At 31.0% G+C, this 20,914-nt stretch overlaps 1 protein-coding gene across 1 annotated transcript in view; it reads right to left on the bottom strand.

Annotated features, from left to right (window-relative positions):
* LOC118200801 (heat shock 70 kDa protein 4-like) overlaps positions 1-20,914 on the bottom strand; it is a 110,873-nt gene that overhangs the window by 24,529 nt on the left and 65,430 nt on the right. The window contains exons 9-11 of the mRNA XM_035372762.2: positions 19,130-19,233; positions 14,685-14,818; positions 9,047-9,267 (exon numbers count right to left, since the gene is read on the bottom strand). Of these exons, the coding sequence (XP_035228653.1) occupies positions 9,047-9,267; positions 14,685-14,818; positions 19,130-19,233 (459 nt within the window). The remainder of the gene's footprint in view (positions 1-9,046; positions 9,268-14,684; positions 14,819-19,129; positions 19,234-20,914) is intronic.

Here is a 20,914-nt window from a genome sequence, read left to right as displayed (position 1 = left end):
AGTTCTTATAATTCTTCTTATTTTCTACTTTTATTTTTACTTCCACTTTTCTGCTTTCATTTTTCCCCGGATGTTGGAAGAAAAATAGAAAAAACTGTCTAAGTATCACAATGTAATGAAGACAAAGAAAGTGAGACGAAGACTTAAGAAACCAGAACTTTAAAATTACTCAGTTTTTCCAAAACCCCAATGAATGTTGGCTTTAGGTGCCCTGTGGGGAAAACCTAGGAAGGATACCAATATGCAATTTTGAGGCTCCAGGCACCCAATGGAACCTCAAGTTTACAGGCTCACTGAATTCGCCAACTCCAACGATGGGGGTGTTTTGCCCCGGACAACCATGAATATCTGACTATATAGCTTCACCACAACCAACAGAACGGACAAGACAGTACCATATGGTCCTTGTCCAGCCTGAAACAGCCATCGTCAGCAAAGACTCCATTCCTGTGGCGACTGATTTTAAACGCCCATGACTGAGATTACAGATCAGTATAGATCAGAGGTACAGATCCTAATCAGTATCTTCTGAAGTTTTATCCGAGTCGACCTCGGACGGGCGTTAAAATTAGACAAGAATTTTACTATTCAGACAGGCAGCGAGACGAACTGCTTGTTTTAATGATTGCCCGGTGCCTTTTTGAGTCGGCACAGTTGTGTACCGCACGACCTTTCACCTGTTACACTCTTTGTTATTCAATATCAATTAACCGATTACAGATTTAAGTTAAATACACTAAAATGTTGACGATGATAGATTTGACAAAAATTTCTTTCCATATGCTAAAAATAGCTTTTGTTAATGATACTCATAGGCCAAAAAAATTAGTGCTGTTTGAATTAGGAATAACCGATTTGTTATTCACATAAAGCCAGAACACCGGCCACACTGGGCAGCAGAATTAAGGGAAGAAGAGTTAACGGAATTTTTTCATTGTGATGACAATGCCCCAATCATCAATCAACAGACGGCAAATCTGTAGTATGGCTCTAAATCCAGAAAATACCGCTACTGATAGTGAAGAAAGTGACAAACAGGTTATTGAAAAAGAAAAAATTTCGATCGACAAGTTAGTCGGAATTCTCGACAAAGTAATTACAGCACTTGAATAGTGCAACTTAGTAACTGAACAAGAAATTATATGTCTATAGAATTAAACAGAAAGTATTAGCATGAAAAACAACTTTCATTGAAAGAAATGCTTAAAAGTAAACACAAATCTATTAAGTGTTTTTTTTTTTTTTTTAAATTTTGTTTGCAAATTTTGATACCCTTTAGATCATAAATGCTTCATTATTTCATAAATCACAATTTCATATTTCTAATTTTATAATTTCTACATGCCATCCTAGTAGATTTAAAATGATCTAATATCTGGAAAAATCCCAAATCCGGGATCGCGAAAATCCTAACGAGTCTGGATTTCGGATTTTGTACTGTATTATTTCTTACCTTATTAATATCCTTAAAGAATTTTTTTGGCAATTTTAGCCATGAAAGTTTTGACATGCATGATTTTAAACTCCTCGTGTATTGCAGAATTTCCGATGAACTACGATATCTCGTGTGCCTGAGTGTTGTGTTTTGAGCAATTTGTAATTTATTCATATGAATCTTACTGGCAAAGGTCCAAACAGGAGAGGCATATGCTATTATAGAACACAATATGGCCTTATAAAGGAGTAGCTTATTATCCTATAGATAAAACTGAGTTCTGAGATATTAATGGGTTGAATTTGTTCTTAGCAGATCAGAACTTATTAATTACTTGTGTAATGTGGGGCTTCCATGTTAACCTTTTATTTAATGTTTCTCCTAGGTATTTGACTTGCTTAGCCCACAGGATAATAGTGCCATACATTTTGATTTTTTGGTCGACATTCAATCTTCTTGTGAAAATGACGGCTTCAGACTTGTCAACATTGATTAAAATTTTCCATTTTTGGAGCCAGGCCTCCAGTGCATGTATGCGTATCTGTAGTGCTTGAGTAACAAGTCTAGAGATACATTTCTTGCAAGGATCGCTGAATCATCAGCATAAATGGCTAGTATAGTGTAAGGTGTTTGTGGTATGTTGTTTGTATACAGTATATCGGACCAACTAACGAACTCTGAGGGGCGTCAGCATAAATGCGTCTCTGTGTAGAATAAGTGTTTGTGTAGCGAAAGACAAAATAAGATTCATAAAGATAAGATTTTGTGATGTTTATTACGTATCCTGAGAATCCCAGGAAGATAAGTTTGTAGTGTAGCCTCTCTTGCCGCACCCTGTCGAATACCTTCAATATATTAAGAAAAAGCACAAGGGTGCTTTTTAGGTGAAAAAGCACTCACCTTTTGAAGTCCTTCTGCTATGTACTCTGTAGCACGATAAAGTGATAAAGTTCGTGAAAAATAGCTTCCTTCTAAAGCCATGTTGTTGTGGTATCAGGATATCATTGGTATTAACATGTTCTGGTATTCTGTTGTATATCACTGCTTCAGGTATTTTATTGTGCGTAGAGAGTAGGCTCACAGGTCTGTAGGATGCGGGATTTGAAGGATTGACTAGCTTTTGTATTGGTACTATCACTGCAGTTTTCCATTTTTTAGGAAAGCAGTTGAGAATGAGAATATGGTTTATGATGCATCATGTGATCCATTTCAAGAATAATTTTGTTTACTCACTCCATCAACTCAAGGCTTTTCTTGATTTTTCTTACCTCGATATAGCGAATACCTTCAGAGGCTTAGCTAGATCGCCCAGGAACCATCAAACCCATTAAGTATTTCAAGAAGTACACTATATGATAAAACTGGATATATAAGCCACTACATGTATGGATACTACATGTTTTAACTCCAGAATATGCCTTGCTTAAGTTTCAGCATGTGATTCTTTGTTATAAAAAATAAAAGAGCTTTTGTTAAACAGCTTGTTTAATGGAGATGAGAAATTCATACTACACAACAATGTTGAAAGAAAAAAAAAATCATACACTAACCAACAGAGTAACAACGAGAGGGGCTGCATCTCCCCAAAATGCTTTGTGTATGGTGGCATGATAAATAAACTGTATACTACGAATTGCTGCCATAACATCAAGCAATTAATTTGGAAAAATACTCTTCGCAAAATGGCTGTTTTTAAAGCAGAAAATGAAGCAAAATATCCAAAACTGATCAATTTTCACAATGTTGCCTTCTATAAACACAATTCTTAGCACAGATTTTGATGAATGTTAGATAAAAACTTACTGAGTATAGCTAAAGATGTTTTTCTGTCACCCTCCCCCCTGTATTCACTATACCCAACCCCATAGGATTTTTACATGGAGGTAAGAATAAAGGGAGATGTGATCCCCACACTCTTGGTCTCCAAATGAGTGTGTTTTGTTTACGTCCAGAGCATGTTGACAGCGGTTTGGTGGCACTTCAACCTACAACAATTCTACACAAATCAAAAAAATCAAAAAGCAGGGACACTTCCATATAAAAGAAACATTTATTGTTGGATGGGTAATAGCAATTTATATTTTAGTGGCATTTATGCCAAAGTCACATCTTAGTTATTTTTCGATAACTTGCAACTGCAATTTTGATCGTGAATTTGTTTTATAAAATTCTAAGCTACTGGAAGGGGAGGAGGAAAATTTTAGCAACTTTTTTATGTTATGTGTAAAGAATAATAAATATCTTAACCCCTTCAAGCCGGGTAGCGAAAACGCACGCTTGTCGCTGAGGCCGGCAGTGTCTTATGCGAGCGTCTCTCCAGGGCTGGGGGCTTTTTTGCTACTAAGCCTAAATCCATGAAATTTCCGAAGTATCAATGCATTGTTTAATAATGCTCTATAGAATATTTAAACGGCTTATGCTTTATAAATATTTATATATATATACTTTAATTACCTTATTTCTTGTTTAAATGCATATTTTACACATTTTATTTTAATTACTCACCATTTTATGAATTTTAACATTATACATCTGAAAACTAAATATATTACTTAAAATTCTCTTTTCGTATGAAAAATTTGAAAACAGGGATCTACACACAGTCCTACGTTACATTCCTTGCACTCATAATAACTCATTTGCCATTTGCCGTTTTGGAGGATTTTTCCGGGAATGTGAACAAACGAAGCATCGTCGTCTCATTTTCTTATCAGTCTCTTCTGAACAGTTTTGGAAAATGTCTTTCAGTTAATCTTTCAGAATCAATATCAGAATATCAGAATCAATATCTGAAATATTTTGCATCATTTCTGCTATTTCATGCTCTGTTAAACATTTTCGACACTTCGACATTGCAATGGTAAAAACAAAGAATTCACGTCTAACAAGATCTAATTATTTTCTAAAAACTGAACTGCAAACCGAAATACCCAACGCTTTAGAGCAAATAAAACTTCTCTACTTACAGTAAACAACTACCACGTGCGATTTAAAGAGACGTCATAAATCACACCATTCGGAAACATTTATTTCCCCGTTTGTTTATATAATCAAAAACACGTGTATGTGAGTCATGCTTCTCTCATTTCGAGTAGAAGGTCTAATTTACATGTATCTGAAACCATATGGACATACAGTGCCATCTTGTGGCAGAAATTATAGTTTGAAAAACGTCCCAAAGTTCTGGCACAAATACGTGACAGTCGGTAGAGAATGGAACAATCCTCTGGCACGCCTGCGTGTCGGCCAATAGGTAAGTGCGTTCGTTGCTGGCACGTATACGTGACAGTCGGCGCGAAGGGGTTAAGATACCTTTAAAATATTGCAAAAACATAACACACTTTAAAACTCAATTTCCTTATAACTAACTGGTAAAAGCATAAAAATTTGTACACTTCTTTCAATGCCCTTGATAGAGTATTTCTTACTTTTCTTTTATGTTCAAAATATCAAAATGTTTTAAACAAAAAAAAAAAAAAAAAAAAAAAAAATATTTTCCATACAATACTGTAATATGCACTTTTTAAAATTTTTTAGAGGAAAGGCATAATAAATAGTTGATCACTTTAAACTCATTTTATTTTTATATAATTGAAAAATAATCATTTTGTGTTTTATTCACCTTAAATGAAAAATGAAATTACTCCTAAATCCTGCAAATCTTGTTGAAATTAATAAATGTATATAGACAGGTATGCTAACAGGTCAACTTTTCCATCATTTGTAAGCATATATTTGTGTAACATTGTACACAGAAACATTTCCCAATTTGGCAAAAGTGCCATGTGCAGTCAAGGTGATGTGACCATGTGAACATGCCATATCATCATGACAGCTTATTAGGAATTTGAAAATATGATGATGTAAATGCTATTAACTGGTACATGAATACATTTTGGATTACCATGCAATATGCAAATTTCAATATTAGTAAATTTAGATCAATTATTTGTTTTTAACTGTTTAAAAAAATGAAGCAATGTTGGTATGCAGAGTAAAGGAATCAAGATTGTGATCTGATGGCAATGATGTTAAGGTTTAAAAAGCAAAATGGATAACTATTATTTACTGAATTATTGGAGAACTACTAAACTGGGTAAAACTGAATGCTCTGCCAAAATATATTTGCTAGAAAATTTAATTTTTTAATGAATGTATTTAAAAACATGTTTTAAGTCAAAAGTTTGAAACTTGATGACTAAATGTAAATATAAAATTATCTGCATGTTAAAATATTTGTAATAAGGCATGCAGGTCAAGTTAAGTTTTTTAAATAGGGTAAAGTATGCAAGATCTATCTGCCTAAGAATCCGTGGAGGAATTTTGAAGGAAAACTGACTTTTAAGTGAATATTAAAAATAATGAATGTAATTTTTATTCAGTTTTTACACATTTTTAATGTAAAAAAATGTATATATACTAAATTATTGTAAATTACTCAAAAAATAGAATGAATGCACAGAAATTACAGACTTACACATACCAAAACTGAAAAATATACATGTATGGGTATTTATGCATAACCTTGTAAAAAGCATGTATTTGCTTTTGAGAGAATACATATATATATTCATTAAATTAGTTATAAATATATTTGGAAATGAAGGCTATAATCATTCATAAGCTCCAGTGAAAGTTACTGTGAAGAAATCTAGTTATTAAATGTACCTAAATTTATAATGATTACAAATATTATCTAAATATGTTGACCTTAACATTCAACTATAAACATAAAAATTAAAATTTTGTTGACAAATATATTTCTAAAACTATTTAAGCAAGAATTGTTCGTACTGAAAAATCAATCTATTAAAAGGTGTTGTAAAGCACTGTCTATGAAATGTGCTCTTTCTTATTATTTTAATATTAACCCAGTGGAAGTTGCACCAAGAAAAGTTACTAGAGTGGGTGCGTGGGGTATCACATACCCCAGTATTTAAAATATGATAAAAATAGTTTTATTTTGTTTTAAAGCTGTTTTTCTTGTTCTCGTGTATTATAAATACGTGAATAATAATTGGGTTTCAAAAATTTAATTTCCAAAATAATCTTAGAGTTAAAATTAAGATAAATGAAAATAATAAAAAAATAAACATCATGCCTCTAAGTTTCATTGTATCTCTAATACATAATACTTATTTTATTTCTTTACACTTTGAACGAAATACACTCATGTGTTCTTGGCACAGAATGTTTTCACATTTTAAACATTACATTCACGTTCTGTCCTTGGCGCGAGGGCAATTTATCACATCTTTCATAATTAGTTGTTTCAAATTTCATGTATTCGTTTTAATTCTTCGTCGAAACTTTTGATTTTGTTTTGCATGCAGTACGTCAGTTTCTTGGTAAAGTATTAATCTCTGATCTTTGTTCAATACGTTTTTTCATTAATTGTAATACTAAGTCCTTCAAAAACAGACTTCTGTTTCTGGTTGGTGGATTAGCAATTGAATGTAATATAATTCAAGCATTTATTACAGCAATATTCAGTGCACGATTACCACTGGCCACCTCCTTGTTATGCTGTCAATTGAATAATTGGCTGACATTTCATTCCCTATATCCACTGCTCCATTAGTCATATTATAAAAACATATAATTCCTGATATTTTATTTTCTCCAATAGTATCATCTTTAGTAAGATTGTTATATAATGTTAAAAGCATAAGAACAGCTTTTCCTTTTTTTAGGAACATTAGGAATAAATGTTTTATCTTTTGCGAAATCAAAAACAGTGTAGAAAATATTCCTAGTTTCATCTTCAGTTTCCAAAATGCAATCTTCATCGCTTTCAAATATTTCTAATAAATCTCATAGGCGTTGCATCTCCAATTCATAGGGAATCATTCTTTTTACCATAATGCGGTTAGAAAGTTTTAAGAATTTAACGTCAAGTACTTTAAAATCACTTGTGAGTAGAAATATTTACTGTTACACTCTAGAAATAAATTTCTGAACTAAATATTCAGTCAGAAAAACATTTACGCGAACAGGCGCGTGGGGTGTGTCATACCCCAGTTCCAACAAAATACCGATAAATCTTTTTCTGAAACACACAGGCAAAGAAAAAGCGGTTCTGAAATTCAACCACAACTAGAAACTCAGCTACTGAATGCAGCACAAAATTTTAGTTTCAAAAGTTAAGAATATTCCACTTTTATGTAGGGGTGGGGCATGATACACCCCACGTGCCTTCCCGTGGGTTAAATAAATATTAAATTTATTAATATTTATTTATTATTAAAATTTCTTTCCAATATAATTAACAAAAACTTGTAAAAATATTTCATTCAAATTAAAACTGCTCTGGGAAGAGTATAGCATTTAATTACATTCAGAATGAAATGTTTAAAAATGTACTCTTTCACATACTGAGGTTTGGTTTATTGAGATTTCTGCAAAGCATACTAGGTCTATCTGTCTAAGAGGATGGATGCCTTTGTGGAGGACTTTCTAAGGAAAACTGGCTTGTATACACTTCAGACACTTAGGACTCAAACATACTGTAGAAAAGGAAAATATATGTATTTATAAGTATATTTATGAGGTAATTATGAAATGTTTACTTCCGATCATGTCAAAACGTATTGACATTAATGGAAAGTGACTGAATGTTTTGGCCTTCAAGAGGGGTGTATATTGCTTCATGAAGTGCATGGGGAGTCAATTAGAGCCTCTCCTTTTATTTCCTACCTCCACGGATTTTGATATTTTCAGGTCATTTAAAAATTCTCTGATTGGCTTTAGAATTCACTTCTTTGGGGTCTGTCAAACAGCTCCCTTGATAACTTTTCTAAAAATAATCCTCAAGAAGAAATATTCCTGCTACCGGAGATATGATAACAAATAATAGATGGTGTGCTTATATGAGTCAATAAAATTTTCTGATGTTTTTGTGTTGCTTCATTTGTATTTTAAAAAACTGCCGAACTTTCCAAATGAACCAATACTTTTAAATACCATGAGAATAAAATTAATAATTAATGGATGTATTATTAGATGGTTAAATGTAGCAATATACCATATGTAAAATAAAACTAAATACAAATACTAACTGATAAAACATTGGTTGAATCTTCATAAAATGTTCAAGAAATGCCTACAAAAATTAAAGATCATTCATATCCAACAAAACTTAATAAGCAGCATGATGCTGAAAATTCCTAGGGTAAGCAAATGGAATTCGCACAATTTAAGTTTCATTGATTCAATAAATTTAATTTATTGCTCAGAAACATTTTCCTTCAAAAAAGCTAAAAATTAAAAACCAGATCTGGCGATCTATCTACCTGGAGATGTGATGAAAAACCAGGAGTCTTGGTAAAACTAAAAATGGCATAGATATCAAAGAAAATTCAATAAGCAGCAGAAAATATGTAAAAATGGCAAACCTGAAGCAATCATGATACTCCAATAGAAATTTCACATTTTAAAATGAATTTATTATTTATCAATATTGCATATATTTTTAATTCACTTCCTATCAGTTTTAATATACTCTACTTAATGCATATAAGAATAAAAGGAATATAACATTTTAGAGTTTCTTGTATGTTATTTAAAAGGAAAAAAAAGAGGGTACATATAATAATAATAACAAAAACAAACCTCATTTAGAACAGTATCCTGAGGAGAATCTACAGTTTTGATTTTCACATCTAACAGGTCTTCATTTTTCTGATCGAGTGTCATATTTTCCTTAAAATCCTTGTCAACAATAACAGCAGAACGAACACTGAAAATTCCATTAATATTAATACGTATTTTGACTACTATTTTGATACTTTCAGCACTGGGTGTCTGACTATTATACTTAATGGTAAAGGAACCTAGGACATAAAAAAAGCATGTGTTAAAACACATTTGACAAAAGATGAGGGAAAAATATCACACGAAAGCAAACAATTAAGCTTGAATATTAAAATAAGTTTAGAGAAATTTTAATTTCCTCAAAAATAGTAGATACTCCTGTACTAATATAATGATTGCAAAAAGCTTAATTAAATATTTTAAAATAAACTAAAAAATTAAAGTAACTAATGATTTTCACAAATATTTAGTATCAGAATAATTGCATATATTCTTGATAGTTTCTTAAACTTTTCCATTTGGTGACCCCTTTTCACCACAGCAAAAATTTTCATGACCCTAAATATATAGATAAATAAATTAAGGGGGAGGAAAAATTCTAATAATAAGTTAAAAAGAAAATTTATTTAAAAATAATTCTTTCATCACCAAATTATGCTCTTTGGAGACTGTTTCAAAAAATTTTTCTTGGGTTTTGTACTGTTAACTGGATATTACTCTTTACCTCAACAGATGTATTGGCCAGAAGAAAAAGACATTAATATTGGAATTGCACAAAAATATATGACACGAAATCATTATATTGAAATAAACAGAAACCTACATTTTAGTGACAATACAAAAATATCATTAATAAATGGGAACAAAGACTGGTTATTCAAAGTACAACCAATTTTGGATGAACTAAATAAAAACATTTATGCAGTCTGGAGTATTTTCATATAATATGAGTACCTATAAACCAATGGTGTGATATTATAGTCATAATTTTTTGAAGACATTTATTAATAGCAAGCCCATTCGCTTTGTTTTCAAGCAATGAACAATATGCTACAATGCTGAAATATATGAAGGTCAACAAAGCAGTAGTTCAGAATTTGGATTAAGCATGTCGATAATAATAAGTTAGAAACCACACACAAACCAGAAGAACACTGCTTTTATTTTGATAATTTTTCACAAGCTTTTATTTTAAGAAAAGCTAAAAGAGTGAAGTATACTTACGAGACGAAAGGTGAAATATAACAGGATAAATGCCCTATAAAAACAGATAAGGAAATGAAGAAATAATTTTAAGGGGATTTTCATTACATGTATGATGAAATAGATGGAATATTTGATTGTGCTCATAAAGATAACAATCATGTTAGGATGTTTTCAAAGGTTTTGGAAGTTTTACCTTTGGGACGTAAATGAAAATGGTCTACAACTGAGGAAAAATTACACAACAACCTAAGGCCATTATAAATTGCAATAATAACATACGTGGTATTTATAAGCCTGATTGGAATACATAAAACATAGCATAAAAATTAGAAGCAAGAAATAGTTAGTTTTCTATTTTTACTAATAGAGTGGATATGACCCTAATTGATACTCATACAATATACTGCATTACTAATGAAAAAAATGCCTTCATTAAATTTCAGAGGAGTAGTTGCAAGGCACTATTTGAATTCACATGCTTTGTCTGACCCAAAAAATACAGGAAGACCATACTACAGTGTGAGTTCTCACAACTGTGTACCAGAAGACATGAGGTAAAATTCTGGACATTATCTGGAAAGAACATCAGACGATCAAGTGAAAATGGGCAGTTTGTTTAAAAAAAAAAGTTCAGAAACAATATGTAAAGTGTTATTGATGTTCAATTTACATGTAGAATGTGTAATCATATGGCCATTCGTAAGAGAAAATTACTTGTACACAGTATTTATATGTAACGTGCAGTAATCCCCAATTACTTTTTAAATCAATAAAAATCACATATTTATTTTCAGTAATGTTAAATTTAGTGCACTATGTTTGTTTACATACGAAAAAGAAACTATATTGAAGGGGAAATTTGGCAGTTAATGATTAAACTGGCCATGAAATTCTCAAACAAGAATAATTTATTTATATTATTATTTATTACATTTCAACAAGATAATTTATCTTTCCTGCAGCTTTAATAAAATGCAAATTCATTAAAAGTTATGGTAATTAAATCTTCTTCATTAACGTTCATGTCGATATACATTTATTCATTTCATGTCATATACATTTCTTACATACAGCATTTTCTCAGAAAGGTACTTTCATAAGATATAGTTGCTATCTCTTATTCTTTTGATCCATTTCTCTTTTTAAATAATGAAGAATCTATATATACACTGGTCGACATACAAAATGCACCATCATGAAAGACGAGGTAATTAATGTCAATTGATACACAGACAGAGTACGTAATACTGTAAACAATATGTTAATGTGTGCTATTTATAGGAAGATATATTTTTAGAATGCTGAAATATATAGGTAATTAGTAAGATGTATAGCCACCTCTCACAGCGATGCAAGCCGCAACCCATCGAGGTATAGATTAAATTAGTATGCCGATAATGTCCTGAAGAATGAAAGCCCCTATGTTCTGAACCCTCCTCCAAAGTTCATCCCCAGATAACAGCTGAAGCAGAGCAGACAAACAATGACCAATCATGTCCCAGATATCATAAAAAACGTCAAGGGACATCAAAGACCAAGGAAACAATAGGACATGCTACAAAGCTTGCTGGTTAATAAATGTTGAATGTGATGTTGTGCTGTATTGGTGGAAAATACTATTTTGGAGCAACTGACGATAAGGTAACACAACCAGTTGCAGCACCTCATCAACATATCATCAATAGCAGTCAAATTGGTTCTATCTGATCAGCAATAGCAGTCAGATTGGTTCTATCTCCCTGATGCTTCCAGGCTATTAAGAATTGACTATTTTCATACAAATAAAACAGAGACTTGCCAATGAATTGTGCATTCAGATGACCAAGTGGCTTGTTGAAGACACCATTGAAGTTTTTTGCATTGATGGTTTGGCATTAATGGCAGTCTTCACAAACGACAGCTTGTGGAGAAACTGCTTTTTAGCCAAACTTTGTGAAACCATCCATTTGCTGGAACTGTCTACGCCATCTGCCTACGTAACTAATAGCACCCCAAACCATTATACCATACTGATGAGTGGTGTGGTGATCAGATACAGCATTCAAGATTGGTTCTATCTCCCTGATGCTCAAAAGCTATTAACCATTGACTATGGTCAGACAAACAAAACAGAGACTTGCCAATGAATTGTGCATTCAGATGACCAAGTGGCTTGTTCAAGACACCACTGCAGTTTTTTGCACTGATGGTTTGGCATTAATGGCAGTCTTCGCAAACGGCAGCTTGGTGGGAAACTGCTTTTTAGCCAAACTTTGTGAAATCATTCTCCCAGACATTAGAAAATCCAAAGCTCCCTGCACATTCCATAAAATGTCCATAGTAGTTGACTGTGGGACCACCATTGCTTCTATTTGTTTGTGTTGACCTGACATGGTGCATTCGCTAGTATGTCTAGATGGTCCAAGTCTTTCATGACCATTTACATTTCCTTCAACGATCCATCCGGACCAAATTCTATGCACAGTGGATACATCTACATTCATTTCAGCAGTAATACGACAATAAGACAGACACAAGCAGCTCTTCATTTACACATATCTTCTGAAGCATTAAATTTCTCAATAGTCTGGATTTCCTCAGCAGCAGAGAATAGCAAATGTTGATTCATCCACCATTTCCTCTCGTGCAATAATAGTTACTTGCACACCCACATGACCACCTTGCATTGTCTGCATGACTAGTTATGCTATGCATTTCTCAAAATTCGCATATTTATATGGCCAAATGTATGTGATGTTGCATTTATTATGCCAGGCAGTGTATATATGTCCCTCACATTGTGGAAAAATCACAGCATTTACAGCAATCAAATGTACACATATAATCTTCCATCTAGCAAGTGCACAAGACCAAATTTTGAATTTGCTTTTTATTTCTTTTATGTTTTGTGAGAATTTAATGAAATTTCAGTTAATGAACTCAGTGACTTAAAAGTAATGCGTTAGCAATTGCTAAAGCACGAGGTATTTGTTTCATATTTAATCAGAAAATGCAATAATTTAAAAGAATTATGTTGCCACTAAAAACAATTTATTTTTATCCATCACATGTCAGTCTGCTGCCATTTGGAAAAATGTCAGATTTTTAATTTTTCTTTGAGATTTAGTGTGTCTTAATAATCAGCAAACTAAGCAATTTAAAAGCAATAAATGCAGTATTGCATCCCCATTATTATTATAACATGTACTTATTATGTATATTTTCTTTCCTTTAATTTGACACAGCAGGCCAAGCAAGTGGCTAGTTCACATAAAAAATAACAGTATCTGGTAAGGCCTATTAGCAACATATCTGCAATGCAATAATCTTTGCATCAACACAGAGATTACATTAATGGGATTCATTCCAATTCTGAAGACACATTTGAATTCATAATTCTCTTTCACACTTATAATATAAACCACAGGGATAAGTGAAACTAATTTAAATTAGAAAATGTAATATCCTTCAGTTTATTTTTTTTGCTAACTTCTCTTTTTTTATTTAAAATGGGTATTACTTATTATAATGTGCATAAAACAAATTACATAATAGATTTATAATTGACCTATGATAAAACCCTGCACTTCAAACAGAAAGTCTTTTTTTTTTTTACTTAAAGATGGCATTTTACCATTAAAAATTTTCTTTCCTTAAAAATGAAAGGACATACATACCTTTTGATACCAACAAAGTGTAAATTACACAAAATCGTGATGAGTTTCACATAGGTGATTTTATTAGAAAAAAACATTATATTAGCAGAAAAGACCTTTTATTAGTCAATATAATAAATTAAATTATAGTGCTTGATGTCTGAATATAGTAAAATATATATTAAAAAAAACTTTTTCAGTTACATGGTTTTAATCAAATGCTCTGAAAAGTAAAAATTAAATTTTTTAGCCAATTTAAGTAATTAAATTTTGGGATTTAAAAAACTATTAAAAACAAACATTAAATGCATATAAAGCAAAAACTTTCAGCAGAACATAAAGATATGGCAGAAGATTAAATACTTGGGGTGGGAGCAGATTATAAAATAAAATTTATGAATCAGATTTACTATGCATGGTTGAAATTTTACTGTTAAGTCCACAACAGAAAAGTTTTCATACAGTCAATGCCTGTAGAGAATGAACCACTCTAACCCTTTCAAAATACAGAATCCACACCATAACACCATACACATAAGCATTAGAAAGAATATAAACCAATACACAGAATAGTTACAGAAGGAACATTTACACACATATTCTGAATTATTAACAATGATGCTCTTTATTTACACAGAGGATTATTCAAAACTATATTAATACTATACTATTAGTAAGCCAAGCCATATTTTATCTATTAAAAATATATATTATATATTTTAAATATATATTATATATTTAATATATTATATATTTATTATTTTATTTTATTTTATTTATTATTATTATTTTTAAAATATATATTTTAAAGTTACCAATAAGAACATCTGAAGCACTTCTATCTTTCCCACCACTATAATATGTATCCAACGTAAAATCTTCTCTTATAAAGAATGTAAGCAGTTTTGAAAAAGGGACTGGGTGATTACGTGGAAAAACTTCAAGATCCCTATAATACAACACAAAAGCAAACTTTTAGAAAATATTAATTTGCTATTCATATCCAATTAGTTTTTTTTTTTTTTCAAAATAAAATTAACCAACAGTTTTGAAAATCAAATAACAAATATGAAATAGTTTCAATTGTTATTTCTTAAAAAATGAGTTTAAAAAAGCATTTATTTCATTTACACAAGTTCAGTGCATACTGCTTAGCAAAATACTTAAAAATGTAATTTTTTCCTTTATGATGAGAATGAAATATTAGATCATCACTTTAAACATACTAAGATGGCATGTAGAAATTATAACATTACAAATTTGAAATCGTGTTTTATGAAATAATGAAATACAGTACAAAGTCTAAAATCTGGACGTCCATTATCCAGATTGATGTCAAATCCGGATCCCAAAACCACCAACAACGTTTTCTCATAGGCTTTATGCATGAGCATTTGATTTATTGCTTAATAAAACATTTGGAGAGTTCTGATTCTTAATTTCACTTCGACACTAAATAAAATACTTTGTTATTGCAGAAACAATCATTTTAGCATAAATTTGTACGATCAGTAATTTGGTTTCATTGCTGCGTATCTGTTGGCATATATCTAAAACTGAAACATTCTACATAAATATATTGTTGATCTGACGCCAACCTGGCGAATCATTATTTACTATATTTTCCTTTCATCACGACGTTTATTAAAACATGACAACTTGAGTAATGACTCAATGTATAAACTAACAATTTTTATGCTAATAATTGAATAATAAAGGAGAATGGTAACTTTTTATGCTGACATTACACTTGATGATCATTACAGATTTAAATTAAATGTGCTAAAAAAATGTTGACAAGGAAAAATTTACAAAAAATTTCTTTCCGTATGCTAAAAATAGATTTTGTTGATGATACTCATAGGCCCAAAGATTACATTTAGGGATATTTGAATTAAGAATAATTGATTTATTATTCACATAAACCCAGAACCAGCGCCAAGGCTCATATGGCCGTATCGAATCGCAGAATTTAGGACCTACTGAGACTGTATCAGGTGGTAAGATATCTAGCGCCGGCCCTCAATAAGGCTTAAGTACATGGTGGGAATTTATTTATTCAGAACTCTGATAAGCCTTAAGCAAGTGCAAGAAATAGACATATATATAAAATATAACTAAACTAATGCAATTCAGGCTTAATTGTCTCAGTGCACAATAGAAGCAAGATAAAATTTAACGGAACAACTAGTTGTTAGTCACCAAGCTCATGATGCATAACGAAATATGTATAGTCAAGAATAGCTAAATTTGATGATGATAGCCGCTAATTTTAAAGGTTTACAGATATCGCAAAACAAAGGTAAAATTTTTCCAATTAACGGAAATGTGGAGAAGCGGTAATAAATGGAGATAATACAAAAGAAGTTTTTTATTGTGATGACAATGCATCTCAATCATCAATCAATGAATGGTGAAATCTGTAGTGTGGTTCTATATCCAGAAAATATATTTACCGATAGTGAAGAAAGTGACAGAGATGTTACTAAAAACAAGAAAATTTCGATTAAGAAGGAAGAGAATTCCGACTACCTTAAAATTTCGATTTTAAGGTAGTCGGAATTCTCAAAATAACAGTTACTGGACTTAAGCAATGTAACTAAACAAGAGATTATGTCTGTCTACAGAATTAAAGAGAAAGTATTAGCACAAAAAAAAAAAAAAAAAAAAAAAAAGATAATTACACAACTTACATTGAAAGAAATGTTTAATGAGGTAAACAAATAAAAATTAAGGTTTTTTTGTAAATTTTGCTACCCTTTAGATCATAAATACTTCATTATTTCATAAATCACAATTTCATATTTTTATTTTATAATTTCTACATAGCATCTTACTAGATTTAAACTGATGATCTAATATCTGGAAAAATCCCAAATCCGGAAATCGGACTTTGTAGTTATGATCTAAAAGAAGTAATGTGCTGCTAAACATGCGGCAATGAAAGCCAAATAGATTCACTGGGTTGGTGTCAGGGATATAAAATATTAGTAGTTGTAAAATCAACGATTCTATGTACAATATTTCAGTTTGAGATGCATGCCAAGTAGATATGCAGCGACAGAGTCAAATTATTGATCACACAAATTTATGCTAAAGCGATTGTTTCTTCAATAACGAGGTATTTTGCCAAAGAGAAATTAAGAATCTGGACACTCCGCATGTTTTCTTACATTGGGGTGAGGGATTCAAATGTGCACACATAAAGCTTTAAAAAAAAAAAAAAAAAAAAAAAAAAAAAAAAAAAAAAAAAATTGGTGGTGGCTTTGATGTCCAGATTTCAGATCATACTGGATATTGTATGTCTGGATCTCGAACTTTGTACTCTAATAACATTGGAACTTTTCCAAAGCAAAACTGACATTTATTTTTTACTTTTTTAATTATCACACAGGTTTGCACACATTTCTGCATGTGGAAAAAAAAGTACTTTTAAGGATAATCAATGAAAAAAATTAAGGACTTATCAGCAAAAGGAACTGAATAAACTAAATTATCTACACCTGAACGTTGCTGTTGTAATTTGTAAGAATAAAATAAATATACAAGTAGGATGCATTATTATTAAACCTAATGTAATATTTAACTTAATTATACAACAAATTCAAGAATAAAATCAACTTCATATTATTTTCAAGTAATTATCATTAAATTATAAAATTTCTTGAAACATTTATATTTTAAACTTAAAAAAGATTAGTGACTTATTTACATTTAGCTTCATATTTGATTTTTTCTTTTATGTCTCATTTCGTCCATATACTAGCTCAGTTCAATAGGCTTATGCAGATTTTATGTCTGGTATAAGTTAAATTGAGAAGTAAAATAATAATCAGCACAACTCAAAAATGAAGCTTGTTTATTGCCTCCAGCTGCTTGCTTAGAGACAGACAGCCACTGATCAGATAAGACGTAAATGCCTGACATTATACCAGAGGTGATATGTTATTTTTTGTAGTATTTTATGCCGTAAGCCGTAAGGAATAAAGTTTTATGTTAATTTTTAAAATTTTGTGTTGTATCTTACATCCACAATAAGGATTAAGAAAAGGTGATAAATTGCCATAACATGTGGAGATAACTTTTAAGGGTAAGCAGTTATTTACAAATTATTAAATTGTGTAGTTAGATATCATTAGTTACAACAGATTTTCATGGTTATTGTTCAGTCTGCATGCGCATCTCAATGCCGTACAAAGTCCGAAATCTGGAGTCGTCGGGACTTCAGGGATTTCGAATTTAGGATTTTTCCGGATAATAGATCATCAATTTAAATCCAGCAAGATGGCATGTAGAAATTATAAAATTAAAAATATAAAATCGTGATTTATGAAATAATGAAGTACTTATGATCTAAAGAATATCAAAATTTAAAAAAAAAAAAAGGGAGGGGGCAGCTTAATATTTATTTGTTTACCTTACTAAACATTTCTTTCAATGCACATTGCTTCGTTTTTTGTGCTAATGCTTTCTTTTTAATTCTGTAGACAGATATAATCTCTTGTTTAGTTACAATGTTGAAGCCCAGTAACTGCTATTTAGAGAATTCCGACTAACTTGTCAATCTAAATTTTCTCGTTTTCAGTAACATCTCTGTCACTTTCTTCACTATCGGTAAATATACTTTCTGGATATAGAATCATACTACAGATTTCACCATTCATTATTTGATTGATGATTGAGACGCATTGTCATCACAATGAAAAACTTCTTTTATATCCTCTTCATTCATTACTGCTTCTCCACATTCCTTTAAAAAATCTGTTAATTGGAATTTACCTTACTAAACATTTCTTTCAATGCACATTGCTTCGTTTTTTGTGCTAATACTTTCTTTTTAATTCTGTAGACAGATATAATCTCTTGTTTAGTTACAATGTTGAAGCCCAGTAACTGCTATTTAGAGAATTCCGACTAACTTGTCAATCTAAATTTTCTCGTTTTCAGTAACATCTCTGTCACTTTCTTCACTATCGGTAAATATACTTTCTGGATATAGAATCATACTACAGATTTCACCATTCATTATTTGATTGATGATTGAGACGCATTGTCATCACAATGAAAAACTTCTTTTATATCCTCTTCATTCATTACTGCTTCTTCACATTCCTTTAAAAAATCTGTTAATTGGAAAATTTCACCTTTGTTTTCCGATATCTGAAACATGAATTGAAAGCTTTGAAAGGTTAGACAGTCATGATCTAAATAAATTAAGAAAGAAATATCTGCTTTTTGAAAACAAAGTTAAAAAACATACCCACGTTCATTTTTGGATATGTTCCAAGCCAACTTTATTGAAAAAGGTTGCACATCTGTAATACCATATTCTTTGACTTTTACTGTTGGAGACAGCATAGCAGCCTGCAGCAGATAAAAATTTTATGTCTACATATATTTTATTACAGGAAATAAAAATAATTTTTATTATAATGCATAATAAATCACTTACTGAACAATTATATTAATTTACTGCATTCATCTTTTTTTAAGAGAGTACTGAATATTAATTAAATTAATTTATACTACACGATAGTAAAAAAGTAAGAAAAAACAGGAAAGTGCTTCACTTTTAGGAAGCTTTTCTTTAGGCCTCATAATCATCAGTTTTGATGTCTGACAGATCTGTCTAGTATACCTAAATTTAAAATCTCAACGAATCATGAATATCTAAGAGTATCAATTCATCAATAGTAAAAATAAATGATTTTGATCTAATTATGGCTGCAATTAGGAAATTTGAATAAATTAAATTACAAAATGTTATAATGGGGAATATGAAAGGGTTTCTTTATCAAGGGGGGGGAATGTGAATAGACTGTACTCCACCTACTTCTTGCTGTGCTGTTAAAAATTCATCTAACTCTAAAAAAATGTACATGCACTTTTTGAGTTTTGGGCAGAGGAATCATCTTCTAGCAATAGTAAAAGTGATATAAAAGGCAATAAAAGGTTGAGTACCACTGGTATACCATAAAAAACTGCAATGGAAAGAGTATCTCATTCATATTAATTTTACTCTGTTCAATCCCAAGCACATTAAACTACCCAAACAACATACATGTTACAAATCGGTGAACATCTGCACTTCCCAAAAATTTATTCCTATTGAAAGCAGGTAAATAATGAAACCTTAGACACTAACTATGGATACATTTTTGCATCAAAACAGATGGGTTATTTTATATTTCAAGTGACATTAACACTGGGGTCTCAACTGCATTTGCATCAAGGGTCTTCTGTGAGAATATCATGGATGAATGGGTCAACACCCTATAAAGAACTATTGATTTCTAATGAAACATCAATAATTTAGTTCATCATTGCCTGCCAAGGTTGACATAGAATGATTAAATGTGTACACAGGGTTCGTACACATTTTTGCACATGGAAGTTAGGTGCTTTTACGGACCATTAAAGAAAAAAAATAAAGACGTATGAACAAATGGAAATTGAATGAATTCAATAAAAGATCTTATCGATGCCTGAACTTCACATCTGTAATACAATTCTAAGAATAAAATAGATCTGTAAGTAGGATGCATTATTATTAAACCTAATTTAATAAGCAGAATTATAAAATAAATTAGAAAGTAAAATCAACTTTATAAAATTTATTAAGTAGCACTAAATATTTTACTTATAATAGTTGGATATATTTGAAAGAAGATTAGCAACATTTTATTTATGTTTAAATAACTGTTAGCTTTACGTTGATTTTTGTCATGTATATGCTCAGTGTAGAGTTATAGTAAATAGCAGGTAGATTTATTTTGTGACAAATGACATAAGTTAAAATGAGAAATAAAATCATAATCAGTATGCTTCGTAACAGAATACTGGCTGTTGCCACCACTGCTGCTTGCCTTCTCTCTAGGCAGGACCTGAACAAATCTGAAATACTGATGTAGGCATGGTTGGCAAGTTTTGAAAGTTAGTTGTGCTCTGCTGTATATCTGATGCAGTTAGTGTCATAGCTTTGTGCAGAATTCCTGGGGTTGTAACCCAGTTAATAACTTTAAGATTCCAATAAGCTACAAAAAGC

The sequence above is a fragment of the Stegodyphus dumicola genome, chromosome 7, assembly GCF_044657685.1.
Source record: "Stegodyphus dumicola isolate Sdum_Otavi_A_Nest chromosome 7, ASM4465768v1".
Classification (NCBI taxonomy): Eukaryota; Metazoa; Arthropoda; class Arachnida; order Araneae; family Eresidae; genus Stegodyphus; species Stegodyphus dumicola.
The sequence above is the reverse complement of the archived record's forward strand: the minus strand, read 5'-3'. Positions and strand labels throughout refer to the sequence as shown.